Source organism: Coccomyxa subellipsoidea (genome assembly GCF_000258705.1).
Source record: "Coccomyxa subellipsoidea C-169, whole genome shotgun sequence".
Classification (NCBI taxonomy): Eukaryota; Viridiplantae; Chlorophyta; class Trebouxiophyceae; family Coccomyxaceae; genus Coccomyxa; species Coccomyxa subellipsoidea.
Genome location: NW_005178026.1, coordinates 125,525 through 141,148, shown reverse-complemented (window position 1 = coordinate 141,148; position 15,624 = coordinate 125,525). Strand labels below are relative to the sequence as shown.

Genomic DNA, 15,624 nt, shown 5'->3' with positions numbered 1-15,624 from the left:
CCAGCTGCTCCTGGTGCACATGTATTTGTAGTATTACTTGGTAGTTGCCCCAGCACCTTGTGGCATCGAAGCTGCGGCGTGGGTCAAACCGGCACTGGCATTTTCTGCAGGTTCCAAAAGTTGCCCCCATGGTGGCTTCCTCACCTTCTGCCGTTCTTGCAACGGGAATTGCATCAGAAGTGGTGGAGTAAGAACACATTTAAATTTAAACCTTAACTTAAGAAGGCGACCGCACAAGAGGGGCGCCAGCGTTTGTGGCCCGGCACTTCCAGGGCAAGGATCATGCATGCAAAGCTGAGGTGATTGTTGATCTGCGCATTCGAATATGATCGTATTGGACCACCTGCGGTGGGTCAAAAGAAATCCATGCATTCACCTGCACGTTATGAAACGCCTGCCACGATGAGTCACCGTTGTGGCAGGATGCGTTATTGCGCTCGCTGTGTTCTTCAATCCATTTCGTCGCCCATGCGATGGTACTTTATGTGAGATCATCCCCCAATTGCATCATTTGATATCGAATTACCGTATTACACCTTTCACGGGTGATATTTACATCGTCTTTACGCTAAGGATCAGGAATCGAGGAGGAGTCTTTAGTGAGGAATAGATTTGAGTCCTTGCAATCGAATTAATCCTACCAACAATGATACAAATAATCTTTTCTATTGAAAGTTGAAGTACTCCCAATGCATGTGACAGCAGCAATGCGGATGATGCCACGGCCAGGCAGGCCCTGTTACGGCATCTTTGGTGTAGCTGCACTGGTGCTTTGTCTCTTCCACATATCCGGAGCGTCACAGACGCCTGTGGTCGGGGATATATATTCGAACGCGGAGATGGCTGCGCATCTGGTGCAACCTACGGCATCGGGAACGGGCGCTTTGAGCATTCAGAGTGCCACCGCCGCGACCTCGGGCCCCACCTGCAACGGCGACTCCCAATGCCAAGCACTGTGTCCAACGGCAGATTTTACTAAGGCTCAGCCCGCTCTCACCGCAGCAGCCGTGCAACAGCAGGTGTGGGGCATCCCTCCCCAGGTCCTAAGAGATAACAAGGGTCCGCTGCGTGGGGCTGCTCGGTTTCTATGTAATGAAGAAATTTGACTAGCTTATACCCGTGGATATTGCTGACAAGTCTACTTCAATACATTGCAGATGTGCCACAGAGTCTCACAGGCTTTCTGAGCATCTGCAGATGTTCCAGGGGCTTGTTGGCATTTCGCATGAAAAACTTCAAGGTCTCCAAAACGCTAAAAGTCACCTGAGATTTTTGTTCGACCCTCTTGTGCCATGTGCCTGCAGCTAGCACAGTGCGCGAATGCCATTCGCACGTCCCCCGGCTCCTTTGCTGGAGTCATAAACGGCGTCTGCAACTATGCAGACTTCCAAATCGATGTCACCAAGCCGCCGCGGCCGCCCTGGGTGGTCAACCCAGTACTCAGGCGAGTCATCAAGTCTTTCTGACTTCCTAAGAGAGCTCCCAGCTGACAACCGCTGACTCATGAATGGCGAGCGCCTTATGTGAAGGCAACATAATTCAACGTTGGCCCTGGCTGGCGGAGGGCAGTACAAATCTTGCCCACCGTGCTCAAGGTTGATTCGATCATGCTTGGAGCTGTCGAGTCCATCAAGGGGTAGGGCGTATGGTAGCTTGTCTGCAGATGACCTTGCCTCTTGGCAGCCATATATTGGGGAAACCAGTGTGTCAGGGCATGGCACAAGAAACTCAGTGTAGCCAGAATCAGGGCCACATTTGGCGCCCACACCATAGTGTCAAATCTCAAAGTGTCGCATGTCAACCTGGGCTTACTGTTTCCTAACATCCAAGGGCAAAACCTGCATGTATACTTCAGCTGGTGTTTTCCTCCTGGAGTCTCCCTCAAGAATGCTCGTATATATTCCCTGATCCATTAACAAACTTAAATAATGGAGTGTCTGTGCGTGCAGTGCGGTGGCTGAGACCCACTCGAACGACATGGCCGCAACAAATTTCTTCAACCATTATTCCCAGAACAGCAGCAGCCCCTACGACCGCATCAAGAATGCATTTCCATCAGCAACCTTTGTCAGCGAACTCATCGCCGCCGGATGGACGGACGTGCGATCAGTCGTCGTGCAATTCATGTGGTGAGCTGCGCGATGACTCACCTACCGGTTGCTGGCCTGGATTGTACTATTTTTGGGTATTGTCACATGCGAGCAATGTTGCCATGTTGTCCTTACAAAAAGGGCCTAATTCAGGCCCTTTTTGCTCAAATCCAAACGGTCATATTTGCTCCTGCTCTTTGCATGCGCTCTCTTCCTCTCTGAAGCTCCCGTTCTTGCTTGATTACATAGAATTGAAAGGCCTAATGAGGGCAGATATTTGCCTGTGCCATGCTGTGCTGTGCAAGGGAAGCAGAATTATTAGTGTGCGCAAGTGAAAGTGCACATGGAAGAAATGCTGGTTTGGCATTAAGTGAGGCAGCTGCATGTGGGTGTCTGAGTAAGGTTGTTGTTTGTGTATGCAGCTCGGCGAAGCACAGGAACCTCTTCATGGTAAGTCAGTGCTGCCCAGGATATATGGCATCCGTCCACAGTCGCCCTTGCAGCATCTGCTGACATTCATATCTTTCGTCCAAATACTCTCCTGCATGCGCCTCATTTCGAGGAGTTTCTGCATTGAAAGCCTCAACAGACATGGAATTTACTTAAAGTATATCTTCAAAGGCTTGCAACTGCTGCTTGCTATGTCTCAAATGCATCATGAGCTGAAACTTCCAAATATGTGCATGATGCCATACTGAATGCTGTTATGTTGCTGCAGAGCTGCGCATATGACACGGTGGGATGGGGGATCGAGTACGCCGGGCAGCCGGGCGGCGCGGCTGTGAGCGCGCAGTGGCCGACTTATTTCACAGCCGACCTCGTGTGCAGCCTCGGCTCCACCTGCTCTTGCGACACAACGCCCCAGGTGTGCACCCCCCTTAGGGATGTAAATCCTTGATTTGGCGTGTGGCAGCCAGACTTTGAGGTTGCGTGGCTTAAACGGGGCTTCTAGGAATCGATCCCATTCCTCGTCATTTCTCATCCGTTTTTCGATAGCCTCAGGATCTTTGAGGCCCATCTTACCTTTAGCATAATCTATTAACAGAAGTCTATGTTCTGCCTTTTCCCCTTTTGTGAGCTCGGGGATTGTCTATCTTTCACCGCAAGCTGCCAGTAAATAGAAAGGGGCGGGATTTGGTCCTGCATGCCTCGGCTTTGCCTGCTCCAGCAACACAACTCCCCAGGTGCGCATACCTCTCAAAGGTGAAACTCCTAGATCTGGCGTGGCAGAATCAGAACTTGCATGGCTTGCATGGTTTCTTTAGAGTGCAGTGCATGCTTCCACCAAAAGTTTCTCAATGCGGCTCTGCCTCCTCCTGCGAGACAATTACCCAGGTGTGCATGACTCCTCAGGGGAACCAAAACCCTACACATTAAAACCCCGTCTGAAACCTGCCGCCTCGCGTAAAAAATCTAGAGCTTCCCCGGGTTGGATGGGCTGTTCTGGGGGCCTTTTCCATGCAGTGCCTGCTTCCAAAAATAGTCAGGATCGAATCCTGCATGTGTCAAAATTCCAAGGAAGTCACTACCTGCAGCCTTGAATGGAACTCAGAGCAAGCATGGGGTGTTCTAGGTGCTGGTCTAGGCTTTCCAGAATCATCATGTATCACTTGCATGCAGCAGTTGTCACATCGCCAGATTTACAAACTGCAAAATGGTATCTCTTTTGGGGCAAGGTGTTGGAGTCTCCGGGGGCGTTGCCTTCCCTGAGCACGCCCTACAGCAGCAGCCAGCCGCTTGTCTCCTTCACAGCCACCTTCACCAGCCTTCTCGCCAGCACCTTGAAGCCTGATCAGGTAACGCTTTCAAATTCAAAACTGACAGCTTCCAAATAAGCTGCGGCATACCTCAGACATCCTGCTGAATGGCCTCTTGGACACTGTATTGCATTTGCTTGTTGGCTCCCGGTTCTATCAATTCTTGTATAAATTAACATGGAGTGGCCTGCAGGAATCTCTTTCGGGGTAAAGCATACCTCTGGGCTCAAATGCATAAAAGGTTATCATTGTTATTATTACATGCTCTTCCTGCCAAGAGGCAAGCTTTAGTAAAAGGTTTAGTACAGTAGAAATGACAGCTGGAGGTGAATTATGCGCAGGTGTCCACTATTGCTTCAGATGTGATTGCAGCGATCCGGGCTTATGCTGCCCCCGTCGATGTCAACGTGACGTCCAGTCGTCTTGGTAGCAGTCCTAGCAGCCGCAGAAGGTAAGTCCCAAGATATTTTTATCCTCGTTTCAAGAATGACAATGACTCAATTGCTATGATAGACTGTTCCTGCCAGAAGACAGGGTGCGGCTGCAGCCAAGCTGCAGATGAAGGCTGCCAAAATTTACCCTACCCCTTGATGGACTACCCAGATCCTAGGAATACCCAATCAACCGTGGGCACGGTGCTCAGTATTTACACCGGCCCCTGCCAACCGGGGCAAACTGCGCATTTTCTACTCTGCTTATACCAGAGGGTTCAATGGCAAGTTGAGATATGCTTGGAATGCAATTGATTCATGTGCATACAGGCTGCTGCAGACGTCGCCAACTCAGCAGGCCACGGTCTCCTTCACACTGACGTTCCCTTCTGCATCCGCCAGCTCATCTGCCACCTCACTGCAGGCAGGCCACCTTCTCACTCCTGCATTGGAGTTCCTTTTCTGCCTTTTCTAATGCAAAGCCTATCAGAGAAGGGAACTCGCATATTCGTGTCCTTGAGAATCTGCTCTCCGATTGTCTTTTGCTATGTCATAATATAAGAATCTTAATGATGGCAAACTCAGAGCTCAGAGATCCATAAGGCACTTGTTGTGCATCTTTGTGCACTGCATTAGGCCTTCCTGTCTTGCTACTTGCACTATCTTCTAGACACACCACACTCTGCAAGGCCTTTGCTTTCCTGTATGATTCCCCGCAGCCTTCACTTGCAGCTTGTTTGCCAACACACCTTGCCTCTGGCGAGAACAGCCTGTGATATTTATCGTTGTTCTCGTTGGGCCAAAGTGGTTGGCAAGCTTCTAATGGAATCAAACTACATGAAATGTGTGCAACGTGGAGATGGACAGTGAGCAGACTACCTACAAGACCAATGAGCCCCAAGGGGCTTCTCTGAATGATAATGCCAGCGACAATTTTTTTTGTTGATATTTGGGAAAAATGCCCGCAGGCTGATCTGTCAGCGGCGCTGACATCACGGCTGGGATCCACCCCGGTGCAGATCACATACACCCCGGCAGCCGCCTCCGCGGGCCTTGCATTCTCTGTCTCCGTGCAGTTCCCTCCCAACAACCAGCTCTCAGACACGGTGCGCTTCATGAATCCCAATATTGCAATTCAAATGGCAGTTTGTTTCACTTGCAATCTCCTTGCAGACGAATATTTGAAAGCCAGTGCAGTTCCCTCCCAACAAGCAGCTGTCAGACACGGTGCGCTGATATGCACTTCAATATGGCAGCTCAGAATCAGGTTGCCTGCATATAAATGATTGAAGGAGTTGCTTCTTGCACCTGCTGCTGTCTGCAACAACAGCAAAGAACGTCTAGTTATGGGGTGTAAGGCATTTTGCTTGATTGCATACTTCACACTGCCTTGCTCATACAAGTCACTTATTCACGCCGATCTAAACCTCCCACCTGTGGCTTCAGGCAGTTTCTTTTTGCCATGACCTTGACCAGAAGATAATGTGAGTTTGGGTGTGGCGCAAATTTGGTGACTGTTCAGCTGCGCATGCAGGAGTCATACTCCACATCTCTTGCGTTGACCCTGGCGCAAGACCTGGAGCAGAACGCGAACACGTTGCTAAGCTCAGTCATCGCCAAGGACGGGCCCGTAACCGTTACGGACCTGCAGACATCCGACAAGATCGTGCAGGCAAGCTCTCATCAGGGTCTTCAAGATTGGGAGTTGCCATCAATTATTCATTCATCATTATGCATGCAATGCCCTGCAGCCACTGCGGCAGTGGGGCGTGTGGTGTGACTGGGGCCGCAATTCAGACTCGTTATTGACCATAAATGACTGTTGTCACTTTTGTACAAATCATCAAATTGGCGGGGACATGCCCAAATCAGGCACGCAGTATGTCACAGCACTGACACCAGTTTAAGCGTGGAACTGAGAGCTTATAGGAGCCGCGTGCTTGATACTCTGATTGATTTGTAACGCGCCGATGCAGGTTGTGGCAGGCTCGAATCTCTCACCGGCTCCGCCGCTGCCGCCACTTGTGCCCGCACCGGGCAGCCCGCCTGGCGCCTCCGGGCAGTCTCCGGGCAGCTCTCCGTCACCGTCCAGTCAGCCTCCGGTCAGCCCCATCAGTCCCCCTGCTGCTGCGGCCAGTAGTCCCCCCGCCGCTGCCACCCCCAGTCCCCCCGCTGCCCCCGCGGGCCCCCCGCCTGCTGCCCTCACGGGGGGCGCCACCAATGTGCAGGTGGCTGCTCCGTACACCACAGGTATGTGCTTGCTTGCCCCTGCCTCAAAATCAAAAGCATGGGTCTTTTTGTGTATTTCCTGACAACCAAGCCACACCAAAGACCTTCTGAAAGCAGAGCAAGGCATGCTCTGACTTAATCCATGACAACAAGTCAGCAGTACATTGTTTGCATGCATCGCTAAGACCAGGCGGACACAGGGCAAAGCCATCCTATGTCTTGCTCTGCTGCAAATCCTCAGGGTCGTTTCATACGTCTCAAATGTTGCTGTGTTTCAGAAATATGAACCCTCTTGCATGACAGAGATTTCTTCTCCTGTGCATGGTCCTCGGGTATGCGTTGGCCACAGTCGACTGGCTCCTTTTCAGATCTGTTGGCGTCCTTCCATAAGGGCATTTCTTCTTTTCGGCTAATTTGTCTCCCTGTCATTTTGTGCAGGGTCCTCGGGGACTCCTACTCTGCAGCCGACAGTGACTGCTACGGTGACGCTGACTAATGTTCTCTCCAGCACACCACCAGATTCCACGTGGGCGAGCGTGCTGGCGAGTGATGTCACCTCTTATGTCGGCGGCGCTCAGGTGGATTACTCATCTCAAGCGCTCTCATTCAATTTGTTACTGATACTAAGCTCAGATAATTTGAGGTTGGGCACCCCTTTTCGCATGGCATGCAAAGTTGGGATGCTTGAAGACAATCCTGGCTTAGTCTACGGGGCATTTTGAGTTCCAAGGGACAACACTTCGAAATCTGCACCAAACCTTCCCCGAGCAAGGCTTCTGTGTTCATGATCTAGCAGTTCGCCACTGGCTTCTGAGTTCAAGTTGAAATTTGGAGAGTCCCAGTCTCAGAATTTACTAATCGCCCACAATTGTTGTTGCGCCCAACGCGATGACGCACGGGAAAGTTCGAGGTGCTTAAATATTTGCTAACACTGTGTGTCATGACTGCGCAGCCATTAGTCAGCGCGGTGACTGACGCCTCGGGGCCCAACCTGGCGATTAACCTTACGGTGGTGTACCCCACCAACAGCCAGCTCACCGGCGCCACCGATGCCGGCTCTCTGCAGGTTTTTATATCTGTCTAGCCCCTACAATAATGTCTGGTGTCTGATGTCTGGTCTGATGTCTGGTGTACGGTGTAAATTGTTTATTTATGGTACAACAGAGCTTGAGTGCACATGCGAAGGATGCATAGTTCATGGGCAATGCTTAATGTGTGAATCAAGCTGTGGCATGGGTTGACGTGTCAATACTTGAAACGAGTGTAAGCATGATGTGTGCAAATAAAGAGTTGGGCTGTGTGCTGTTTATAGGCGGTCACATTGGCGTACGGTCTGCGGACATCACCGGCCAGTGTCTTCCTTGGGCTGGTCGCCAAGATGGGGGCCGTAAAAGTGTCCAACATCCAGACCATCACCAAGGTGCGCCCAGGGCTTCATTCCCAATGCCTCCATCTGAGCTGCTCATTTCCTTGCTCATCCAGACAATAAAAGACAAAAATCTCTTTTATTGACTGTTCCTGGCCAGCTACGACAAGAAGCAGCTGTCAGAATGGCTTTGTTTGCATTTCAGGCCGTATGTGCCTTGGACGTCCCTTTACGGGCTAAAGGCATAACATCATGCATCAAAAACATCTCAGCGTAGCGCGGCCCCCCTTTCTCTACATGAAAGATCTGGGTACTATGTAGAATTTTTGATACTATACATACATCATGTGAGATGTGTGCACTGCATTGGTCAGGTGGTCCAGTCAGGGGGTCCCTCCATTCCATCGGCGCCCCTTGTGGCGCAGACTCCGACGGCGACCCTGCCGCCGACCGCCAGCTCAGCAAGTCCAGTCAGCACACAGTCACCCAGTCTGGTCAGCAGTCAGTCACCGCAGCCGACGCCAGCCGCCACACCGTCGCCGGTGCCGACGTCGAGTCCAGTCAGCGCCCAGTCACCCTCACCCGCATCTTCTACACCCACCCCTGCAGCAGGGTGACTGATCTTATACTGCCACCTGACCATGTGCTTGCACATGCGCGTACCTCATCCAGAAGCGCTCAGCACTCGAGCATATTAGTGCAAGTGACGACATACTTGTGCACTGTGACTGGTTCCAATGATGTTGGCACTGCAACTGAGACGTCAGGATGCAAAGTAATTTTCCAAACATAGTTTTCTGCTGTCTGCAACATTGGGGCGGTTGCTGCGATCGTGATTCAAAGCTCTACGCACAAGCATATTATCCTGCATGCGAAGACAAGGGCATTTCGTTTCTCTCAGACTTTTTCAACAGATCACTGATCAGGCCATATGTGCATGACAGGCCAACACCGTCAAACGGAGGACCTGCGCTGCAGCCGTCAGTTATTTTCACACTGACATTCCCGGGCCTGGCACCGGCGTCCGTAAAGGACGCGCGCCCCATTGAGGTAGCCGTAGCGCAGGTCTGTTTCCTTTCTCCCTTCATCACTGAAGAATGCGTATCATTCCCTACTGCGTCATTTTACTAAAACTTGGTGCAATATCACTGGCAAAACCACGTCGTTGAGTTTGCCACAATTTCCTCATGCACTACTGTTCCTCCACAAGCTGCAATTCTCCAACCTCGCTGTCTTTTGCATACGAGAGGCACACACGAGGCACCTTTATGTGGGTGCTGACTCAGAGAATTCAGAGGAGGTATCGGATGAGCCCTGTCTTGAATGTGATCTATACCACCTTGTTTGCATGCGTTCTTGGGCCAGAACAGTATTGGGATTGCCAAGTTTCTGACGGAACGCAGACACATCATAAGTTTGTGATATGAAGATGCGCAGTGACAGGGTGCCTGCCAACAAGACCATTGAACCTCAGGTGGCTCCCAACAGGTCTCTAAATAATAAGAATAATAACAATAATAATCATTTCTTGTCGTAGAAATAACAATAATAATAATAAGTTATGTTAATAGTAATAATATTAGTAATATGTGGTTGACTGATTGACAGGACATAGAGGCCTACCTGGGCACTGACAGGCTGTCAAAGGTGACGGAGATGCCCCTAACCGGAGGCCAGAGCTGGGCGCTGAATGTGACTGTCAGCCTGGTGCCCAATGGCAACAACGAGGTGCGCAGATCTGCTAGATATGGCATCAGTCTGGAACTCTGAAGGGTCTCCAAAGATGCGAAGTCTGAGATATTGCCAACTATGTGGCGTTATGAAGGGCTTGAGAGTCTCGAAGTGCTACCTGCATCAAAGCGTGGGAGGGTCAAGGACAAAGTCCAACATACAACTTGCATGAGCTGCATGTAAACATAAGATCTACCCTTGCACTGAGCATTTGCAATTAAATTTTGCCAACAATGCTGCAATTAGTAATGATCAACCTGCATTCCGCTGCCAAGGGGGTGTTTGCCAAAATACACATCCTTTACTTTTGGTATAGCTCATTAACACTGAGCCCCAATAGAAGACAGCGTCAGAGCTTCAAACAAAGGCATGGCATCCCATGACAGCCACCTTCCGTTACTGTTGATTTTGCTAAGAAGAACTTGACAGAATTGGGTTATAGTGTACCGTTACTGATTTGTACTAACCTTTACTAACCGTACTTAACGTTACTAACCGCACCACTCGTTACTAAAAGCCATACTGCCGCAGGTGAGCCAGTCGACAGCATTGGCGCAGGCGTTTGCTGCTGCGCTGACGGACACGTCTCAGCCGGTGTTCAAGACGGCCGCCGCCAAATCCAACGCGCAGCCGACCGCCTCAGATGTCCAGGTGAGAGACAGCTGCTGTGTCCTGTGTCACACTGAGACCTGCTGCCCTGTACGCCTAAGCAAGTTGCCAGAAAATACACTCTTGCCTATGAGCGAAGCGGTGAGTTGTTGTAAGCCTGGTGCGCAAACATGTTCATGCATGCAATGGTGGAAGAAATCAGAGAACGGCCTTGCATGAGCAATGGATTGCTCAGACTTGACTGACAATCTCACACAATGCCTGGAGCAAGACGTGAAGGATTCTCCAGTCAGAGTCCACACAGTGCATGCAAATTGGTATTTGCTGCCTTGCAGACAATTGTGCGCGTTGTGGGGGGCGCCTACGGATCGGCTGAGTCAGCACCTCCCCCCGGCGGCTACACAAATTCACCCGGCTATGACACTGGTGCGAATAATTCTTGGATACAGTAGTGCTCATTTTAAACCCCGCAATAAACAAGTAATTTTGAATAAGACCTTATCTCCCATATATGAACCCTATGATAAGTTGAGACCAGATTTGAAGAGCTCTCGAAAGCCCAATCTGTTCAAGCATGACCCTGGTATTTTAGACATCAGGAAGGCCCCTAAATGTGTCTCGCACCGCCGGGGGTGCGGATTTTTGAATGAGCGGTACAACAATCCAATGCATGATGTTTACGATGTCCTTGGAGACAGGTAACAATTATGACGTGGACCTTGTAGTTATAAAGGATGGGTATTTGTGGCATTGAGAAGAAGGTGAGTCCATGATTGAAGCATAATTTTTTTTATTGTTTCACACGCCTTTTTTGCCAAAAGGCAAGGTACGTCCTGCAGACAAGCTGCAGTTTAAGGCTGCCGCGATTCCTTTGGACTCGTCAGATCCAAGCAAGACCCCAAGCAACCGTGGGCACGGTACCCAGTATTTATACCACCCCCCGTCAGCCAAGGCCTGATTTAATGATGGTTTGGGGGGTGTGATATGCTTGTGTGGGGTGTGTGCACTTGGGAAGACCCTGTGCTTGCTGACTTATGGATTGAGGGCGTAGGGCGACAAGAATGGAAAGTTGATGAGAAATATTATTGCTGACGTGACTAATGATTTTGTGGCACAGGATCGCCGGCTGCACTGTCATCGCCAGCTGCGCAGCAGTCACCCGCCACATCATCACCCACACCGGCACCAACATCACCCGCCACGTCCTCACCACCGGCAGGTGACTAAGCGTCCATGTCACACAAATCCAGTCACTTTTCAGACATGAATAAGCCACCTTGCATGAAGAAGCCAGATTGCCAGGTCCCCAAACCATCTGCATTTTGCGTGCTGATAATTTTGTTAGTCACTGGCAATTACTATCGACATAATTGAACGACTGTGATAATTGCTAGGCAAACAAACAAGTTAAACAATTGTTATGCAACTTAATCTCAAGTGTGTTGAGCAGTGCTGTTTAGTGAGATCCATTCCTGCTCCCCAAGTTGCATATCATACCTGCCAAGCTTGTCTTGGCTCGCAGAAAGAGCGGCATGCATCAGAATGCACAGCAGAAACAGTAGTTTCCTGCTATGTGTCTTGCAGTGGCCGTTCCTTCTTTGTTTGGTGCAGACATTTCAGAGACCATGCAGCATTTCATGCGGCAGTTAGACAGTATCACTGATGCACATTTCGTCACAGGTTCTTATGATCATTTGGAAGCTCTCAATATATTTAATCAGCCCTAGGCGGCTGGATGATGTGTAACCTTCCTTCCTTCCTTCCTGCAGTGACACCGGCTGTAGCTGTCACCGGTCCGCCGGTGGCACCCGGTCCCGCCTCTCAGCGGACGCTGCAAACAGTGACCTTCAGCCTGCTTCTGTCTGACATCAGCGCAACCGGCCACTCCGCAGATGTGCAGGTGCGGTCAGGGTTTCTGTTAGTGGCGTTCTGAAGCCAATGTGGCTCTCAACAAATAATCCAAGCAATTTTGTGGCGCATGAAGTGCCTGAGGTTGTCCTGGTTTGAAGCCACCGATTGGCTTCTAGAAATTAAATTACCGGTGCAAGAAGCCACTTTCCATCCATTTTCAGCAGAAATACGTCCAAAATTACTGATTCCAGGAGAAACTTTTAATACTTCCAGCTTTTAGCCACTTCTGTGGCTTCAAATTCTATAATCTAGCTTATGTGTGTTGCTTCCAGCCCAAAATCCTTATGCTGCATTGCAGGGCTATATCACGACGGATGTGAATGCATATGTCCGGAGCAAGCCGCTGGCCGTGATAAGCTACATGGAGGATGCTTCTGGCAAGAACCTGGTGCTCAATGTCTCAGTGGCGTTCCCCGGCGATCAACCCAGGACAAGCCAGGTCAGCGCCACCTCATCTAAAACTGCACAAGAGCAAATCATGATGTAGACAGAATGATAGCGTACGAGAGGGCTCCTGAACCCTAAATAACATTTGGAAAGCTCTAATAGACAACCCTGGTAGACATAAGAAGGGAGCGCTACTATGTACCTGTAAGTCCTGGAGACGTAGTGTTGCATGGGTGCTTCATCCACAATCATAGGACAAAAGGCGCCCAACACGCAACAATGATCTGTTCAGCTCCCGAGCTGGCATGCGCTGCAACGGGATTCTATTTTTAGCAAAAAGGCCTTCCATTAATCCACACAGAGAGAGACTCTTCTGCGTCTGGGATATCACTACAGTACTGCCACTGGTTATTTGATGCATGAGCTCGCTGGGTCTACTTAAGAATGACATGTGACGACTCTATCTCAGTCTCTGTGTCTCCAGTCAATGCAGGACAGCAGAGCAAGCTGCACCGCTGTCTCTTCTACCTTGTCAAGTCTGCCATTTGGGAATATTCAACCTGTCTACAGGCACCCCCATAAATATTACTTTTTCCCGGGGTGCAGGAATTTGCAGACGCGCAGCTCGCAGCAGAGGCGCTGGCAACGGCTATCAACAGCGACCCAGCCTCGGTCTTCAAGACTCTGATCGCGCAAAAAGTGCACGGCAAAGCTTACAACGTCGCCATTGCCGGGCCGAGTGCCGGGGCCCCCACAGGTGCGGCCAGTTGCATGCAAGGGATTTGAATTGCAAAATATTGAATTCAAATTCGTACCTGTCTAGGCTTGAAAAGATGAAAGCGCGATGTGGGGGCCGAGTGCCGAGGCTCCCACAGGTGTGGCAATTAAAATGCATGAGATCTCCAAGATGCTTGGCGGATGTCAGTATGTATATTTGAGTATGTCACAGAGAGACATCAAGACAAAGCCTGCAGTGGGGCCTTCAGTAGTATTTACTCAATGGGTGTCACTAGCAAGTGCCCTTTTTGGGCATGGCATTTGTAGTATATTGAAGCAGCTATCACTTGACCCGCATACTTTAGCCACTTAGAAAAGGTCTCCCGCACAAAGAACACATCTTTCTAAAGTAATTCGAGATCAATTGATCGAGACTATTTTACTCATGACAGCCTGACTGGTGCAGTGGTTGCGCCGCCTACTGTGGCACCGGCAACGGCGGTTGCTAATAAGCCACAAGCGCCAGCTCAGGCGCCAGGTGGCGCGCCGGCGTCCGGCCAGCTGGCGTTGACGTTTACGGTGGCGATCCCTGCCAGCGCCCAGTCAGCAGCGTTGAACTTGTCATCGGCGCTGCAAACGAACGCTGCTCAAATCCTTCAGCCTGTTTCTGTCAAGCACGGGCCCCTAACGATCACAGGTAGCATTTTCACTCAGAGTTCTGCGTTGAGAGCAAAATCTGGCACTGATTGAGGAGGATTTTTAGATTCGTTTATGTTTTGGTGGTGCTCAATGCTACTCCACAATGGCGGCTTGGATGGAAAGTGAAAATGATTGCAAATATAGAGAACATTGGTTTCTCCCTTTTTCATGCAGAGAGAATCTGATATTTTCTGGCACAACCTCCAGTGATGGCTGCTGTGACATCATTCTCGAATTCTTAGTCCTGCTTGGTTGCCGAAGCCTTGAACAGATGTCTTGTGCTCTGCTGCAGGGATTCTGGTGAGACAGAAAGCTACGGATCTGATACCAGAGGATTGAACAACTGTTTGTGCTCTGATGCAGGGGTGCTGGTAATGCAGAATGCGACAGATGCTGGCAGCGCTATAGAATCTTATGCCGGGCCGGCAGCGGGGCCTCTGCCTTACATAGCCATACCTTCCAGCACATATCCCTACCCGGTACCCTCTCAACACCGCCTTGCTGTATGCCCGCATGAACCTGGTTTTGAAGATATGTCATCTGCCCTGTGATTCAAGTGCATGCTAACGCATGTTGACACAAGTAGTGTGATGAACACCTTTTCACAGCGAGATTTTTGCACGGCAAGTCTTACCCAACATTCAAGGAACCTTGCATCACCCTATAATACGCACTGGCATGAGAGGCAGTGTGCAGCAAATTGGGTGCTGTTCAAAATATTGTGAATGTTGATGAACAATGCTGTGCATGCATGCAGGCCGGGATCGCCGCCTCCAACGCATCCTACAAGCAGGTGCAGGCAGGTGCCAACGCCACGTCAGCCGCCCAGCTGTACGCAATCAACATGCAGTTCAGCAACGGGCAGGCGCAGAGCGACAAGATCAACAACATGCTTCTGCTGTCGGCGGGAGGCAACAATAACGCAAACGGCGCGCCGGCACCGGAAAATTTTACAATCCAGACGTCACGCGGTGTAACTGCCGCTGTTACGGCGATTGTTCCGTACGCGCCGCAGCCGGACCTGTACCTCGTGCAGGTTTGCGCCCCTTTGTTCAGGGGTTTCTGATAGGGTTTATAGTAGGGCTCCAAAATTGCTGCAAGGACAAGTGCTGGGTTTTTTCTTTTGGGACCGTTTCTGGGTTTTGCAGTCCGTACTTGAGGGATCACGAAGCCTCGTTCAGAGGCTACACATGCAAGTGGTGGCCAATTTGGCCAGCAGGAATTAAGTGCTAGAAACACATTAAATCCCTCGTTTGTAGCCGCTGCTCCAGATATCATTCACATGAAGGCGCACTTGATTTTGCACCTCCTTTTTTGCATTTTCTTTGCGTGCTGCCTGCAGGTGTCCACCCCCGCTGATTACACCGGGCCTGTGACAGTTACATACAGCTCAGCGGCTGCCAGCACGTCGCTGTCTTTCACAATCATGATCCAGCTCGCGGTGAAGGTCACTGCATGCTCTTTCTCTGCTTGAACCTATGGAATACAATTCAGGCATTAGTCAGTGGTATGATAATGATTAGAGTGATTATTAGTCGCCGAGTCACCACAAGCACAAGAGGCAAATCCGGCGTTGGGGAAAGAATTGAGGCAGAGAATTACAACGAGAGTTAGAAGGCTGCCAAGTGTCCTGATTGTGCAGCAGTCAAAAGAAATATATTGGGCTTTGGAATGATAGGACGAATGAGCCGAAGTTT

At 50.3% G+C, this 15,624-nt stretch overlaps 1 protein-coding gene across 1 annotated transcript; it reads left to right on the top strand.

Moving 5' to 3' along the window:
• Positions 1–839: 839 nt before the first annotated feature.
• Positions 840–15,614, top strand: COCSUDRAFT_58075 (hypothetical protein; the record flags this gene model as incomplete). The annotated part of the gene is made up of 28 exons (XM_005644325.1): positions 840–1,040; positions 1,305–1,456; positions 1,950–2,129; positions 2,513–2,540; positions 2,809–2,955; positions 3,767–3,886; positions 4,189–4,298; positions 4,609–4,642; positions 5,247–5,384; positions 5,813–5,944; positions 6,255–6,528; positions 6,946–7,085; positions 7,460–7,573; positions 7,820–7,927; positions 8,248–8,486; positions 8,818–8,938; positions 9,482–9,601; positions 10,136–10,255; positions 10,549–10,639; positions 11,331–11,432; positions 11,983–12,113; positions 12,423–12,563; positions 13,118–13,268; positions 13,695–13,925; positions 14,291–14,406; positions 14,685–14,963; positions 15,270–15,374; positions 15,606–15,614. 28 exons carry the CDS (start codon positions 840–842, stop codon positions 15,612–15,614), a joined length of 3,834 nt encoding a protein of 1,277 aa, XP_005644382.1.
• Between the last annotated feature and the right edge of the window lie 10 nt (positions 15,615–15,624).